This window comes from Lissotriton vulgaris, chromosome 1_2 (assembly GCF_964263255.1).
Source record: "Lissotriton vulgaris chromosome 1_2, aLisVul1.2, whole genome shotgun sequence".
NCBI classification, from domain to species: Eukaryota; Metazoa; Chordata; class Amphibia; order Caudata; family Salamandridae; genus Lissotriton; species Lissotriton vulgaris.
In genome coordinates, this window is record NC_141686.1 from 112,192,166 (window position 1) to 112,209,674 (window position 17,509).

General features: G+C 44.6%; 1 protein-coding gene across 1 annotated transcript in view; it reads left to right on the plus strand.

The window, feature by feature from the left end:
* The window catches only part of LOC147734651 (protein mono-ADP-ribosyltransferase PARP12-like), a 320,390-nt gene that overhangs the window by 44,097 nt on the left and 258,784 nt on the right, over positions 1-17,509 (plus strand). The window contains exon 2 of the mRNA XM_086952947.1: positions 9,576-9,711. Within this exon, the coding sequence (XP_086809073.1) occupies positions 9,576-9,711 (136 nt within the window). The remainder of the gene's footprint in view (positions 1-9,575; positions 9,712-17,509) is intronic.

A 17,509-nucleotide genomic window follows, 5' to 3' on the forward strand; every position in this document is an offset into this window, starting at 1 on the left:
TGCCCAAATATTTGTATGGGAGAGTGAGTGTGTGTGTGGGGGGGTGGCTGGGAGGTATGTGACTCAGTGCATAGATGTGTGAGCAGTTGATTCAGTAGATGTATGGGTTCAAAAGTGCATGTGGAAACAGCTGTATGGGCGGTTGACTGTCTGCATGAGTGTATTGGTGAGTGATTGGATTTCTCAGTGCTACAAGTAAGTACATATGTAAAACACAGTACATGTAAGAGTTGACATATATAAATAACTGTGCATAAGAGCCAGTGAATGTGTGAGTGGCTGTATGGATCATTGTGAACTTGTATCAGTGATTGTATAAGAGAGTAAATATGTGTTAGTATATGTTTGATTAAGTAAGGTGTGTATAACTGTATAGTTGAGGAAATGGAGGTGTGATTGATTCTTTGCATGACTGACTAGGTGTGTGAGTAACTCCATGGATGAGTTACAGTCTGTGAGTGTCTGTTTACACTGATTGTATCTAAGGTCATATTAGAGTCTGAAGAGGTTCATCGTATTATCACATGAATGATATCATCAGTGATGTGATCAGTAATGTCAAATGAGATGTTATCAGTGATTTCATCAGTGATGTCATTTGAGATGTCATCAGTGATGTCATCAGTGATGTCACTGACCATGTCATGAATGATGTAATATGTGACATCATCAGCAGTGGATTGCGGGTGCGCGATATATAGTTATTGCAACTAACTATATATGCGAATTTCTATGGTTTTGTGCGAGTAAATTAAGGTTTTGTAAATGCTAATCCCTAACTATATATGGTCTATAACCTATGGTTTTTTCAGTGAATTTCATTGGTTTTTTAAAAGCTAATATCCATAGCTATAAAATATATTCTTTATTACTTGACGTATCACGTAGCCACGTGAGACGCCTCATGACGCGTGGCATAAACGTGACGTATCGTCTCTGCAGCGCAAACAAAACCCGTAACGTAAGCGCGCCAGAGCACGCTTACAGATATATATTTTTTTAACCTTAATTAGACAAAATCCACACGTGCACATATCTTGAGGCCTTGCAAAGGCACATCAAACAAACAGTCCCTACAATTTTGCCAAGTTTGGTGGAAATCTATTCCTTTAAATTTTATTTTACTGTTTCTCTTGGTTTTCCCCTTGTTACGCTTACCGGAACGCTACCCGGTACGCAAACCGGACGCTCCAAAAACACAAGATGTCGGACTCCCGTTACGCTGCCGGTTAGCTGCCCGGTTGGCGTACCGGGAAGCGCCTCTACCGCGAAAAATCGCAATGTTTTTTTTTTTTTTTGCCCCGCGGACCACTTTAATATCCCCCTCATCAATCCTAGGGGGTCAGGAGGGGTCTACCTTGCCCCCTTTCCTTCATTTCCCCCTTTGTTTTTCACCACCTCTTGTCTCTCGATCCTACTGAGAGACAAGATGGCGGCCGCTCCAGACTGTTTACAATGTTGACAGCCAATCAGCTTCTCCTCAGACTCCCGTTACGCTGCCGGTTAGCTGCCCGGTTCACGTACCGATTTGCGCCTCTACGACAAAAAATCGCAATTTTTATTTTTTTTTTGCCCCGCGGGCCACTTTAATATCCCCCTAATCAATCCTAGGGGGTCAGAAGAGGTCTTCCTTGCCCCCTTTCCTTCATTTCCCCCTTCGTTTTGGCCTTCTCTTGTCTCTCGATCCTACCGAGAGACAAGATGGCGGCCGCTCCGGACTGTTTAGAATGTTGACAGAAACCGGAGAGCCAATCAGCTTCGCTTCGCAAAGCTCCGTTACGCGAAAAGTACGCGAACTGGTGCGCTATCCAGGACGCTGTCACAGATGTATACATTTTTTTAAACGTTAATTTCTCAAAATCCACTGGAGCACATATATTGAGACCCAGCAAAGGCACATCGGGCTAACAGGCCCTACAATTTTGCCAAGTTTCGTGCAAATCCATTCAGCCATTCGAGCTAAAAGTGAGGCCAAACGCCCTATGGAAAAATGAATGGGAAAAACGCGTTTTGGGACCCCCCTTTTTTCTCGGCCCCCCCCCTTGACGAAACCCCCCCCAAATTTTCAGGGGCTGATCAGAAACAAAATGTGCCATTTTCCTGAAAATTTCCTGAAAATTTCAGCCGATTCCGTCCACAAACGCCAAAGTTATTAGACATAGAATTTTCAAAAGTTCCATAGAGAAAAAATCCTAACTATATATACCTACTGGCGACCGCCAGTAGGTAATATATAATATTTTACAAAGAATATAATTGCAACCACTGTTACAGGGTTAGCCAAGAATGGGAAGTAGTTGTTTATACATTGGTGCATATATGGCTAGCCCTTACTGCTTGTATTTTGAGAGCGAAAGAGAAGTAAGAAGGAAAGTGGTGAAACAAAAGAGGAATAGGACAGGCACATAGAGAGGTACTGTAGCAGTACATTACATTGGCATCAGCTGTACATACTGCATTGCATCTGACACACTTTCAGGATGCTTGAGTCCGCATGCAGACCCTCCCGGGCTATGTTAGGGAACTACACTTTGGTTCGAGGGCCGCTCTGTTGTATGTGCAACATACAACATAAGAGTCTAGGTAAGTGTCCAGAGCTTCCCACATCCCCTTCGAGGACGCTTTCCAGGGTGAATACTGTAGCGTAATATTGTCCACTCCTCTGAGATGCGTGACCCAGTTGATCCATCCTTTGTAGCTAGTTTTGCTTGTCTTTCCAGTTGTTTAGGACCATTTTCACAGTAAAAGGTCCATTAGGTCCTTATCTTGTTCAGTTCTCAAATTCTTGCGTATGAATGCCGAAGTGAGGGTGGAGAATTCCGTCATTAATGCATCATTAATGAAATCAAAGATTTTCCACCAGAGTACCTTGAGTGTTGGGCATTGGAAGATAAGGTGTGGCAGGTCCCCATTCCATTTGTTCCAGTTCCAGCAGAGTGAGTTCTCCCTGAGACCTAATGAGTATAGTCGTGCTGGGGTCCAAAATGCCTTGTGAAGCAGCCAAAATTTATATTGGGCCCTTCAGACCGTATCACAGTTAATGGCACACTCTCTGACCCGTTTACACTGCAACTACGAACCAGGCATGGATGTCTACTGTCGCCGGCGCTTTTCTTACTGGCCCTTGAACCCCTCATCCAGGACATAAAGCTAAACACTAGCATAAAAGGGGTCGATATCAATGGAGGCGAAGTAAAACTAGCCGCCTACGCAGACGATATACTGATTGTAACGAAACAACCAAAGTGCTCAATCGGGGCACTGATGACCATGATAGCAGATTACTCCAGACTATCAGGGTATAAACAAAACAAGGACAAATCTAAATGTAAACCGCTAAACATTCACTGCACGAGAGACATTCTAGGGGACTCTGGGTTGACCTGGCAGATGGGGCATATTAAATACCTAGGAATATGTTTCGGCAGTGACCTAATAAACACTCTACACTACAATGAGAAGACCCTACTAGAACAAATGAAGAAACTTTTGGACTCCTGGAGCCCAAAATTATCAAAATGATGATCACCACAATGATTAACTACCTGATAAGCATGCTCCCACTCCTACTCAAAGACGATTTCCACCGGAAAGTCGATATCATGCACACTAAATTCCTCTGGCGCGGAAAGAAGGCAAGGATAAGCATTAGGAAACTGAGATTGGAGAAAACCCAAGTAGGGGTAAACCTAGCAGACTTTAGGTTGTTCCAACTAGCCCTTCTAGCAAAACGGGGATCATACAGTGTTTCTGCGGCGACAGACTACATACCTGTATGACTTCAGGTAGAGAAAGCCATCCTGAACAGTCTGAGCCCACTGGCCCTCCTAATAGCAAATACATAACCCCACTCATCCAAACCTATCTTTAAAAGCACTAACATCACACTTCTAAAAGTAGACAAGAAGATGGAGGTTAGCATCAAAGGGTCTATGACAGAATCACTTTTGGCGAATAGCAAGTTTAAGCACAAAGGCCTTACCTCTGACACCCGGATAGAGAAAGGTATTTATTACCTGCACCAACTCGAAAATGGGGAATACCCCATTACCTTCTCAGACCTCAAATCAAGAGACCACCTAAAAGACATAAAACTCGTACGTTTCTGAAAATAAGAGCGGCCCTCTTAAAGATTAAAACTAACTCCCCCCAACCCTCAATCTTCCGATATGTATCAAACCTTAACTAACTAGGACACCAAGTCTCGCAGTTCTACAAACTCTTACGCCCCAAAATCAACAAACCTAAAGATAAAACAATCGCCTATTGGGATAAACAATCTAACACCCCACTCAGTGAACAGTGATGGGCAACACTGTGGTCCTTGCGTCGCATAAAAAGGATTAGCATTTTTATAAGAACAAGAGTGGAAACACTGAGTAGTAGGAATTTTGTGGATAGACAGCTTCCTAAAGTGTCAGCCATAGAAATGTGAGTAACGTGATATAAACCATTAGGGACATTTGGACGATAGTTTGATAAGTGAATGGGATTAATGCATGTTACACTACCCTTGACACCTCTGGGTGTTCAGTTTTCAAAAATGTGAGGGGGATACAAGTGTTCCTTCTGAGTCTATCTAGAACTCGAGAACAAATTCATACCGGTTGGTTTTGGAACTACCAGTATTAATAGAGTCAAAGTGCCAATATTAATAACAGTATCAGAATATTGAACCCATCACTTAATATTAGTGAGCCTTAAAGCCGGGTCAAGGCACCAACCCCCTTGCAGTCCATTCACATGCCTTTCATGTGCACTTTCATACCGCCTGCCATGGACCCAACACACACAACACTCGCATCAACAAAGCATTGCTATTCAAGGGCTTATCACATTCATACGCCGGCAGGACTGAAACACCAACCATGCGTTCCACTAGCCTACAGCCATACGTCCCGCCAGCCAACTGCCATACATTTTGCTATCCAACAGCCACACTTTCCACTAGCCAACAGTCACACTTTCCACTAGCCAACAGTCACACATTCCACTAGCCAACAGTCACACATTCCAACAGCCACATAATCGCGACTACAAGCACAGTGCCAGCTATGATTGGATTAGTGCCTTGACCACAGTTTTACTCCGACCATGGACACCTGCTTCTACCTACACAAGATCCCTATGAAAACAAACCTAGGTTATGGTTTGACTACCTGGTCCTATATTTATCTCTTATTACACTACCGTAGATTGGGGGTCAAAAAGGAAAAAGTTTATAGACTAGTGGGTGTGTATTCCCTTAATTATAATCTATATACCAAAAACACACCTCTAGTCTTGTCCATGTGTATCAAATCAGTTTATGCAGTTTTAGCCCTATCTCTCTCGAAACTAACTTAAGTGATGTTTATCATCAAGGGGGAAGACATCCCTTGAGGATAAGAACCCTCACTCACCCGAAGGTGACGTGCTTCATCATATGGTCCATAAAGTGACAGTGGTTATATATCCACACTTAGGTTAGTTTCGAGAGAGATAGGGCTAAAACTGTATAAACTGATTTGATACACATGGACAAGACATATATTTTTCTCCCCTGCGGTCCTAATACTGCTAGGGTGGTAGGTGTACTTTAACTAAATCCTCACAGTAGAAGTCTGAGGCCCAGAAAGATTTTTTTTCTTGCTCCTTCAGTGCACTCAATGCACTTAATCCAACACCTTTCAGTGAATCAACGTAAGTTAGGGGTGTCTAGGGATGCATTTGTCGCCCATTCCTCAGACTCTGTGATCAAATGTACCTTTGAAAATGAGACAAAAGTTTGTGGGGAAGACTACACTAAATTCTCTAAAAAACACTTCTATTGAAACTAAGGGTCTTAGGGTTTGGTGCATAGTGTAAATCATGGCCTGTCATGTCCACCGTTATGTGCAGTGCATTAACTGAAATGCACTAATTACACAGCTGAGAGAAAGCTGCCATGTTTTGAAACAGTTGTAACAAAAAGGGGGTAACCCTGTGTCCCTCAGAACCTGGGTAGGTGTGGTTAAAGACAAAATTGGTTCTGTCGGGTAACCGAATATATTGCTTTTAAGAAAGGCTAGGTTAGCTCAAAGCACAGTGTAATAACTCAAGTGCAGTTAAATTGAATGAAACCTCTCTGAAAACAAAATATAGTTCAAGATATTTATATAGGAAACAATGTTACGTATGTAAAACACCGGAATTACTTCATTCCATTTTATACAAATTCTAAGAACAGGTGAAAAGTGACTGTAGGTGAATGAAGTGACTAGTGCAAAAAATAGAGTGACACTTATATACAGTTATATACAATACTACACATGAAAAAGGTCGGGGGGAAGGAACAATTTTGAGTTAGCGGTCAGAGATCTTAGTTAAAGCTCCAAGGAGACAGTTGATTATTGTGCCCGTTCCTGGAGGTATCTTGACCAGTGTTATGCGTCGACGTTTCGACCCTAATGTGCCCCAGTTGGTGGTCACGGTGGGTCTTTATCAAGACAGGGGAGTCTCCGCTACTGATGTCAGACGGGACTCGAGATATCGAGAGTGAGCAGCGCGACCCTCTCGTTTCTACTAGAAATCGTGATTGACCTGCTGGCAATCCAGTCCAGGGTGTGATTTACTTGCCTCCTGTTAATTTAAAATAACCCACCGTGTCGCCCCCCTCCCCTGTCTTGATAAAGACCCGCCGTGACCACCAACTGGGGCACATTAGGGTCGAAACGTCGACGCATAACACTGGTCAAGATACCTCCAGGAACGGGCACAATAATCAACTGTCTCCTTGGAGCTTTAACTAAGATCTCTGACCGCTAACTCATAATTGTTCCTTCCCCCGACCTTTTTCATGTGTAGTATTGTATATAAGTGTCACTCTATTTTTTGCACTAGTCACTTCATTCACCTACAGTCACTTTTCACCTGTTCTTAGAATTTGTATAAAATGGAATGAAGTAATTCCGGTGTTTTACATACGTAACATTGTTTCCTATATAAATATCTTGAACTATATTTTGTTTTCAGAGAGGTTTCATTCAATTTAACTGCACTTGAGTTATTACACTGTGCTTTGAGCTAACCTAGCCTTTCTTAAAAGCAATATATTCGGTTACCCGACAGAACCATGTTTTGAAACAGGCCACAAATATGCGTGACGAGTACTAGGTACAGTGATCTGTATTTCATGCCTACCTACATGTCCTCCATATCACAACAAACCTAGGCTAACCTTCGGATACCTGTTCATATCGGTCTCTCAACTAGAGTCCTAATAACGCGAGGTTGCTATGTTCACATTTCCCAACATATCCCTATGACATCCTGCTAACGTTCGGGAACGCTTGTCTTGTAACGAACCCACTGCACTAAATCCATCTCCTTCTGCAGCAAAATAGTATCACATGAAAATCAAAGAGCATCTACATGGCAGCCCTCTTCATACCAAATTACATACTAAAGGGAAAACCTTTAGCCTCCTTTTCATACTAACAGAACCACCCCTCTTTTTTATAGAAAATATACAGAAAGATGTACAAGTCTAGATACACCACAAATGTGTTTCAACTACGTCAATTCAGAAAAGAAAATGCAAATAAATAAATAAAAACACCACCTTGGAACACACGCTTAGACAATCCACCGAATTTCAAAAATAGAGATTTCTTTTTAATGCTGCGCAAGTATTACTTCAAGCAAATGGCATCAACAGAGATTAGTTATTAGGTATTCAATCGAGTCATTGAAAAACTTGGTGTTTTGTACCTTCACAACAAAGGTAACAGATTTCCAATTTTGGGCATTACGGAAACATGGTGGTACTTTCTCACAATTAAGTATGGTTAAGGCCAGCATAAAGTTCGATCTTCAGTGCTTGATTTGTTTGAAGTATGTATCCCTCTCCATGTAGGAGTATATTTCTTAAGGGAATGAACCCACTGAAAAGTACACAGTAAACTGAACATGTGGCCACAAGATATTTGCAGTGTGCCAGTGGGACTCATCAGCTCCTCAAATTAGTTCTTGCTAGCTGTGTAAGTTATCAACTTTTTGCACTGGAAATAAATGCAAGAATATCATGCAACCAAAGCAGCTCCGACTAATTTAGTACCAACATAGATTTTTGAAACTTAATAACCTACCTGAAAATTGAATGTGTCCATCTGTAATGCAACTGGTGGTTATGTAAAGCACTCTGATACCTTCGGTCAAGTTTGCGCTATAGAACACTGCAAAAAAAAAAACATAAAAAAGGCAGTGTTATGGGTGGGGTGTGGGAGGTGATTGGGTCGGTGGAAGACGGGCAAACAGTACAGCAATTAAGCAGGCCAACAAAAAGAGTGCTCTCAAAGTATACATGACTTGAAGAGTAAGAGCACCTCTAATGGGGGCAGTCCTCCTGGGAGGATAGAAAAGTGCAAAAGGAGGAACTACTAATCATATTCACCAATCAAAAGCCAGCATTTACTAAGGACAGTAAGAACAGCATGTCTCGAAGAGACCGCACATGCGCTGCCTAGGCGAAACCTAAAAAAGCAGCCCCATGTTCCCTTCCCAGGGAGTTGATCACTCCTACCTTCCCTCTGGGGCCCTATCAGTTATCCCTGGAAGAAAAAAGAACCAAATATAAGATTGACTGCCTGGAAGGCCCGCGCCGTACCAAATTTCCCAATTGCCAATGAGCCCCCCTAGGAAATAAATATATATCTTTTTTTAAAGTTAAAATCCTCGGTGTATAGTGATTCACTGCTCAGGGATTGGTTTGAGAAGAGCTTCGCTGGAAAGGAGAGACACTCCTGCTTTTACACATTTTGTGATGCAGGGAATCTTCAAGGGCCTGGACAGCACAAAATGAAGCCCCCATGGCCCCAGGTGGTGTTGGCCATGCCCAGGTGGCATCCACGAGTAGGAATCAGTTTAAAAAAGGCATCGCTGGTATGGGGAGACTACCCTTTCCAGCGATGCCTCCCTCAAATACTTAAAAGCATGCTGGTGGGGAGAAAATTACCCGGGCATGGAGGGTGCTGCCCTTGCTTCCTACGCTTTTCGTTGGGATCAGTGACGGTCAGCATGCTGTCATGCACTGACATCTCTGATGGGCAGGGTTGATGCTGAAGTGGTTTCTCATCAGACCCCACAGGGGCTAGCGTATGGCGAAGCCTCCAATAGGAGCACCAGAGCTTTCTCAGCAACCCCCGTGGAAGTCCTTAGTATTGCGGAGGTAGTGCTGAGAACATCAATGCGTCATTGTCTGCATTAAAAAAGTTAATGGCAGAATTTACTTTTACATTGCCCAAAGGAATACGATAAAGTTATGCCGATTTTGAGATTTGCTGATGTAAATAAATATGCTTTTTATGCTGTAGCTCTGAAAAGAACGGTGCAGTACAGATTCATGAATGCTAAGTGACCTAAATGAAATACTTTCTTGGTTTTAAGCAACATTGCTTCGACCTATTATAACCATGTTAACTTGTCATTTAAGTTCTACATTTGTTCTGTAATTTAAATTCTTTTAGCTTAGCTGCATTTGTTGTTTATTGGACACCACCGTACAGTTTGTCATAAGGTTCTCAATTTTAAACTATTTGTCTGTGGCTTTGTTGAAGGAATCCATGTCGGTTCATCCATGACATCACGTTTGATCAAAACATCCGGGCCATAGAAATTCATGGACTTCAGGGTCTGAGTGAGGACGAGTTGCGTCTACTTCTACTGCAAAATGACCCTCTCCTTTTGCCTGAGGTAAGCAGAACTCTTGTGCTTAGTAATTACTCCTATTGCCATGTCTGAATTATCTTAAAACGATTCACTGTGTCAGATGATGCATGGTACCCGGGATTAAAAAAGCAAATGCTGCACATGACTTTTCCTTTATACCGCAATTTATTTGGGAACTTTGCCTGTGAGATAGTCAGCTGTTTTCCTATCCTTATGCAGAGGAGTTGCTGTGCCTGTCTACACAATCCCACTCATATTGTACATTTTCATACAAGGTATTACGAGGTGGTCAAATATATATGGGAAATGTTTTGTGTGTTTATCACTGCAACTAAAATGATGTGTCTTATTATTGAACTCCCTATCTCTGAGGCTATTGCCTGTTTTCTTCCTGAAACTCTTCTTGAGCGCAGTTCTAGTTGAAAGTAATGATCGCACAATGTATTGGGTTGGCAGAACTGGAAGAAACAGTGAGGATATTCAGTTGTCATGTGATTGCTGGGACTGTCAAGCAGTGTGTCTAGCAGAATGTCAGGACAGCCACTGTTTGGCCATAGTAAGCCTTGTTATGAGCATTTCTGCCCCACAAAGCTGTATGTCGCTCTCCCAAAAATATTGAAAGCAGAATTTATACTACTATAATATTGAGGTAAATACACAGATTCATTGACCATACTTAATTCCACACACCCGCACCATGGCAATATAAATATGTGCGTGTGTGTGTGTGTACACACACACCTGCACACATGCATACACACTCAAGGTAAGAAGAAACTGGAACTGTTCTTTCCGCCACTCCCTCCACTTCTATGGACCTTGAGGATGGATATTGTCAAGGTACGTTTGTGCGTGTGTGTGTGTAGTTAAGTATAGTAAATCGGTACGTAGCCATATATACTTAATTTCATGACCATTTCTAAACTATATTCTGCTACAATATCTTTGTAGCATAATATTTACAACTAGATTTTGTGGCACTATACCCTGCTACAGACCAAAATGCCCTGTTTCAGGTCAGTAGTTTAAACACGTAACGGACCAGACTGGATCAGTGTAAATCTGCCTTTTTCGCATCTCTTCTTTATTTAGACAGACATCTTTCCCCAAGCTCCCTCTGTAATGTCAGTGATTACTAACTTTATTCATTATTTTGTATTGCACTGAGAAATGTTTACTCCACATGATGTAGTAGTTTCATTGACTTGCTTAACTGCTGGTGATTCTGCAAACTTTCACCCCAAAACCTTTGAATAGGCAGCTTCTTTCAGACAGTGTTATTCTCTCACCCACCCAGTCTCATTTCAGATCAGCAAACTGGAGTGAATTTGCAATGCGAGCTACTTGAAAAATGTCTACATTTTACTGACTCGGCACAACATTATTCCAGTTTTTGTTGAAAATGTTAGTCGCCATTGATATGCTAGAGCACGCATTCCTTTTATATAGTTTGCTTCCTGCGGTGGAGGGCTTGCTATTCATGTTAAACTGATTTTACGTAGGCACAGTTACTGCCAGCCTTGCTTCTCGTAAGCAACGACTATAAGTACGAAGTGCGCGTTTACGCACCGCTTGCATGTTATCAAAACACATAAATAAAAGGCATTGCCATTTACAATGCCAATATCTCAAACTTTCGCCAATGCGAGACCTATTTCATTGCAAATGCTTGTTTTGTTCTCTTTTGTTTGTGGGCATCGACGTACCTCCATTTAGTGTTCCCTTGTGACTTCGCTGTGCTTCCTCCTAAAGCTCCCACTTTTGGTTGCCATCTTCAAAATTCTTTTTTCCACTGTTGTGTCTGGATCAATATGGAAGAAGCTCCTAGTTTTGAAGAAAAGAATCGGTGAAAGACCAATGAAATAACAAGAAAATTAACAGGACATTGGATCGAGGTACCCGAGAGCATTGACTGGGAAAAGGAGTACATCATCGATGACTGGAGAACAATGGGGGTGCCCTGTGCGTGGTGATGGAAAAAACACTGTTCAGGTTCTGTAAGAATTGGCATCACAAGTTCGCCCAGAAGGACCAACATCCAGTCTGCATCCTGTGCCTACCGGTAGATCACCGTAGTGAGTACTGAAAATCATGTTCGGTGTTCACCTCAAAGACACTTAGGGTAAGGCAGAGACAGAGAAGAGCCAACTACAAAATGCAGGGACAAAATGCAGAACCATCACTACGAGATCTGGACCTCTCAAGCGAGGAAGAGAATAATGTCAAAGAAGGAGAGACGGAGACCGACGTCCAAGTGGTGGAGATCGAAAAGAGGTCTTCTAGAGAGTTACAGCTGCCGCCCTCTAAGAAACTAGAAGAGTCTTGAAAAACAGATTCAAAGTCCTTGGAGGGTTCCTCGGCATCTAAGCATTCGACGACCGCAGCCGCTTCACAAGATAAACATACAGTGGGACCCTTTGTAAAGGACTCCTTAATGGGAAAGACCCTCAAAAATATTCAAGATGTCAAAAGAGGGTCAAGGAAAAGATGCATCGGGAGAGGTCAAAATCTGAAAGGCATGGTCCGCCGTCGACTTCATCCGCAAAAGAGCCTTCAATGTCGAAAAGAAAGGCAGAAGCTCTTGACATCGAAATGCACACTTTCGAGATTGAAAAGAAAATGACGAGGCCGAAATGGCGAATATTTTACAAAGTACGAAGGATTTTGACGAAGGCCTGAAACATTTTATAATACCCCCTAAAAGCTCAATGGCACTCGAGAAAACCGAGAATGGCACTCGAGAAAGCTATTGAAGACATAGAGCCCCCCTTAATGCCTGAGCCTCAGGAGGAATAGGAAGAAGAGTTCTTTTTCGAGGAAGAGTAAGAGCAAACATGCATAGGGTCAGAGAGCTGTGAGTTTCGAGAGGTACAATGGCAAGACCTCATAACAGATTCACCAGAAGAGGAACTAAAAAAGCTGCAGAAACATAGGGAGTCCAGCTTGAGGTGGAAAAACCTCAATCATGCTTCTTCGTAGAGACTCTACTGCCCACACAATCTAGAAAACCAATTCTTCCCTATGTTGCCAAGTGTGCTAGACTAGGGGAAAATCAAAGAACCTGCCACATGCAGGGCAGTTACACGTAGAGGGGAAAACCTATACAAACACTCCTCCAAGGATCCAAATTACAATAAGGGTTCAGTGCGTGAAGATTCCATTATAACATCCATAAGCAAGATGCGAGCAAATGTGCCAAGTACAACTGGACCTCCCCCGAGATTGTTTTTTTTAATATTTCTTTTTATTAACACAAGGCATCAAAACAATAAGGATAACAACAGTACATGGGGGAGACAGTCAACCGTATCGTTCATCATCCAACAACAGGAGAGGGGGGGAAGCGGGAAACATGGTACATAATCATAAACAATCACGGAGAGGTAGGAATATCAATGGGCGCATCTACAGGTGGCACACAAATGGCCCCCCTATAACTGTTCCACAGGCCCCACACAGGTGTCCACTTACGGGGCCGGCCCCTCGCAATATAAACAGTTTTTTCGCGTAACATACACCAATCCATGTTCTCCATCCATGCTTCAACGGTCGGCACCCTCTCTGACCCCCACCGCTGTGCTATATTCCGTTTCGCAATCATATAACCTAAAGTTACCCATTTGGTCTGTGCCACATTTAGATCCGTAGGTTCCCAAATATTCAGGAGGCATCTCCATGCTTCTGGCATCACAGCAACTCCCAGAACCTCCCGCATGACATCATGTATCCCACTCCAATACTCGGCCACAGAACGACACTCCCAAATAATGCGAAGGAAAGTACCAACAGAGCCACAACCCCGTCTACACAGACCCGTCTCAGACAGTCCCATCCGAACTAGGCGGGGCCCTGTGACTTAAACCCTGTGTAATATTTTCAGCTGAAGAAGGCGCAGGCACGCTGGGATTGCGACCACCTTCGGTGAAGAGACCGCAATTTGCCAGTCCTCATCATCTAGTGCAATACCATCGTGCGACCATTTGTCTCTTAGCTCAACCACGAGATCTGTCCTATGTAAAAAATGTAAATGTAGTTCATTTATATAACGCTGTATCACAGACCGGTTTCTAAGCGCTTGCTTAGGGAACCCGTCCTGGTATTCCCCTGTTAGATAACCCATTACTGAGCATCCCCAAGGTGAAAGCCAGGCATCCCGCTGCGAGGGGCCGTTGTGGAGATTAAGCAAGCTATTGCCCAGAGTTGCAGAGTGGGACTCCATGATTGGAATAGGCACAGGTCTGGGGAAATTTGAGCCCAAGACCCGCCGAGGCGGGGAATTGAACCCTGGTCCGGGCCAGACCTCTGCATCAGGGTCTGCCGCTCCAACCACTTGAGCCACACTTCTCCACTTGAGCCACACTTCTCCTATGATTAATCCATTGTAGAGATCTCAATCAGATCCCACCTGTCAAAGCCGTTTGTATTCCAAAGCTTGCCCAACTTTTCGGAGTCAAAAAGCGGGGTAGCCTGCGTCAAGCGGTCCCTCCATCCCAAAGAGCTGGTGGCATCATGCCAAATCCGCACTGCATGCCTAGTCGGTCCTGTCAAACCACTCCCCACCGACCTGGCATACAGCGCACGACTATAGGAACCCCCAGGGAGAAGCCATCTATCCATTGCATATCCAGGATCAGTAGGGGATCCATAACTACAAAGGTTAATGGCTGCCAATTGTGAGGCCCAATAATATCGCCTGATATCAGGGAGTGCGATCCCGCCGTCCTACCACGAAAGCGTCAGTTTAGCCAATGTGATCCGGGGTCTACCATCCCATAACAAACTATGTTGTACCCCCTCGACCTCTCGATAGTAGCTCGCTGGCACAATGTCTAACGTGTATGGTAGGGCGTAAAGAAAGCGGGGAAAAGACATCATTTTAAAGAGTCGCCCGCCCAAGCAGGGAGAGAGGAAGTCTCTTCCATCCTGCCACATCGCTACGCAGTCAGACCAGGGTTAGGGGGGGGAGGAGATTCCTAGCATAACGGACCGCGGGGTCCAAGGAGATAAATATCCCCAAATACTTAAACCCATCCAGAGCTATTTGGATTGGGCAATTTCGCGGGGAAGCGGGCGTCCCCACTAAGAACGAATAACTGCGATTTACCCCAATTTATAGAGAGCCCAGAGTTCCTTCCGAAGGAGGACAACACGTCGCAAACCGCATCCAGGGATCTCCTAGGTGAGGCCAAATAAAGTAAAATATTGTCTGCATACAAAGAGATCCTATCCTCTCACTGTGGCGACCACCGGATACCCTGAACCTAGGGCTCCCAGCGGATCCAGGCGGCCAATGGTTTCATAGCCCGTGAGAACGGGGGCAACGTTGCTGGGAGCCCCGTCCAAGACTAAATGGCAACGATACCCAGTTATTCACGATTACTTGGGCAAGGGGTTCAGTATATAACAAGAGAAGCACCGCTTACAACGGATATATCGCATCGCGCTGACATTGCATCGCGGCTATTACATTGTGGACGACATCACATCGCATGTCATCAGGTGCCGCTCGTAGTTGCTGGCGGATTCTTGACCATAGAGAGCTGTTTGTCCTTGTCCCAGCGGGAGCTGAAGGAGATCGTGTGAGCGGCGGCAGGAACAGTGGGACTGCGAGTCCCAGGAACACTAGCGGCTTGTCCATCTGCCGCACCTGGAGACTCTTCCCTCTAGACCCCGCCTATCTCCCGGGTCTTCAAAACCGCGACTCGCGGCCCCCTGCTCCGCGGGTACCGCTCGTAGTTGCTGGCGGATTCTTGACCATAGAGCGCTATTTGTCCTTGTCCCAGCGGGAGCTGAAGGAGATCGTGTGAGCGGCGGCAGGAACAGTGGGACTGCGAGTCCCAGGAAGACTAGCGGCTTGTCCATCTGCCGCACCTGGAGACTTTTCCCTCTAGACCCCGCCTCCATCCCGGGTGTCCGGCCCACCCAATAGCTTTAAGATCAGTGCAAGCCACGCGCATCGCGGGACGCGCACGGGCGGGCGCCGGGCTAAGCCCGGGCAAAGGGGGGGCCGTTTGAGGCCGTTCGAGGACGCGAGAGCCCGGACCGGGCCATCTCTCTAACTCCCACCTCCTGTAATCTACATCGAAACGTATGTACTTTAAAATCACGGACTCTGCACCTGCGAGCTCTGAAATACTTTGCTTCACTGACCTCTCTTGTCCATGTAAGATCTTATTTTCCTGAATTGGTCTAACAGGAATAATGGTGCTAACTAGAGGAAACAAAACTAAGGTAGCGGGGGGTGTGGGCAAACTATTAGGCCCTATGGATGACTTCATCACCAAGGCAAACTCATTTATCGACCATAGCATCTCTCTGATGGAAGATAGGGTGTCGTTGGACTTAGCGTTCGCTAAGAGATCCTCTATGGGTAACTTGGCAGACGCTAGAACCCCCGTATTAGATAACTCCGGCCAAAGGACAATTTGTGAGGGTAGACGTAGCCTACCAAACAATGTGGATCTGTCGGCTTCCCAGCTTTCTGACTTCCAGATAAGCTTAGATCTAGAAAGAACACCAGAGCTGTTACCACAAATTACACCAGAGGAAATAAGGCAAGCAAGAGGTAGGAAGGAGGGCGCCGTAAGAAAACGAAAGAATGATCCGAAAAATTCCATCCCCAATGAGATCGGCGACACGCCCAGTATGATAGAGAACGCACCCCCTAGAGCAAAACAGCTAGTAGTTTCTGCGATTATTCACCAATCCGCACACAATACTCCTGTCCCCATTAGTTTCGAATCCCCTATTCTTTTATCTTGTAGCAAGGAAATTACCGATAGTAATAACTCACAGCTGCTAAACAAGATCGCAGACTTACTGAAATTATTTCTTGAACCAGTAGAAGCAAGATTAGCGAAGATAGAGAATCAGTTATCCAAGATCACAAACCTCACACAATCCAAGCAAGTGCCAGGGGCCCAAAAAACGGGGGGAAACAAACAGAATAAACAGACCTTCCCTAAGCCCGCAGTTACACAAAAGAATGTATCTACACCCTCAGATGTAACACCTAAACCAACTCTCCCTGAAACATTAAATAATAACACAACAGTGAATCCTTCCACTAATGTTGCTATAACCTTACCACAGGGAAATGCCCTGTCAATAATAACACTTGCGCCTAAGACATCGGCGCCGGAGAAATTGGTACCTAAAACTCCAGCTTCTGAAACCCCGGCCTCCAAAATTCAGCCTTCTAAAACTCCACCCTCTAAAACTCCGGCCCCGAAAACTTCGGACCCAGCATCCAACAGAGGTGGCCCCAGGGGACCGCCCGAAGTTAGATTTCCTGTCGATATGCCACCGGAAGCATGCCCCTTTGTAGTGGTAATGACCGGTGTGCCCGAGCTAGTGGATCACAACGCAGAACCGATGTGGTCATTGAAAAACAAGGCCCAACACTGGCTAAATATCAATCGCCCCACTCCACCAACTTGGCAATGTAGGATTTTGTCAGTACGTAGGACTCCATGGGTGGGTAATGGCAGAAAAACAATTCCGGGAGACTGTATTGTGATTACGTTCGAAGACCCCCCAGTAGTAGATTATATTTGCTCTTGGGACTACTCGAGTGTAAGTGGAGGTATAGGCCCCAAACCACTCTCCTTTTTATATCCTTCAAGACATCGCAACGGTCCTTTTAACGATCATGACACCCCCTGGGCTGTAGCAGCCCCCCGTCACTTTGAACATGGTAACACAAGGCAAATAGGGGGCCCTCGCCACTATGACTATGATAGTTCCTGGCTCTCAGTGGGGCCACAATATCAGGGAGGAGGATGGGACGACTGGAGTCCGCACACACAGAGGATGGCTCATA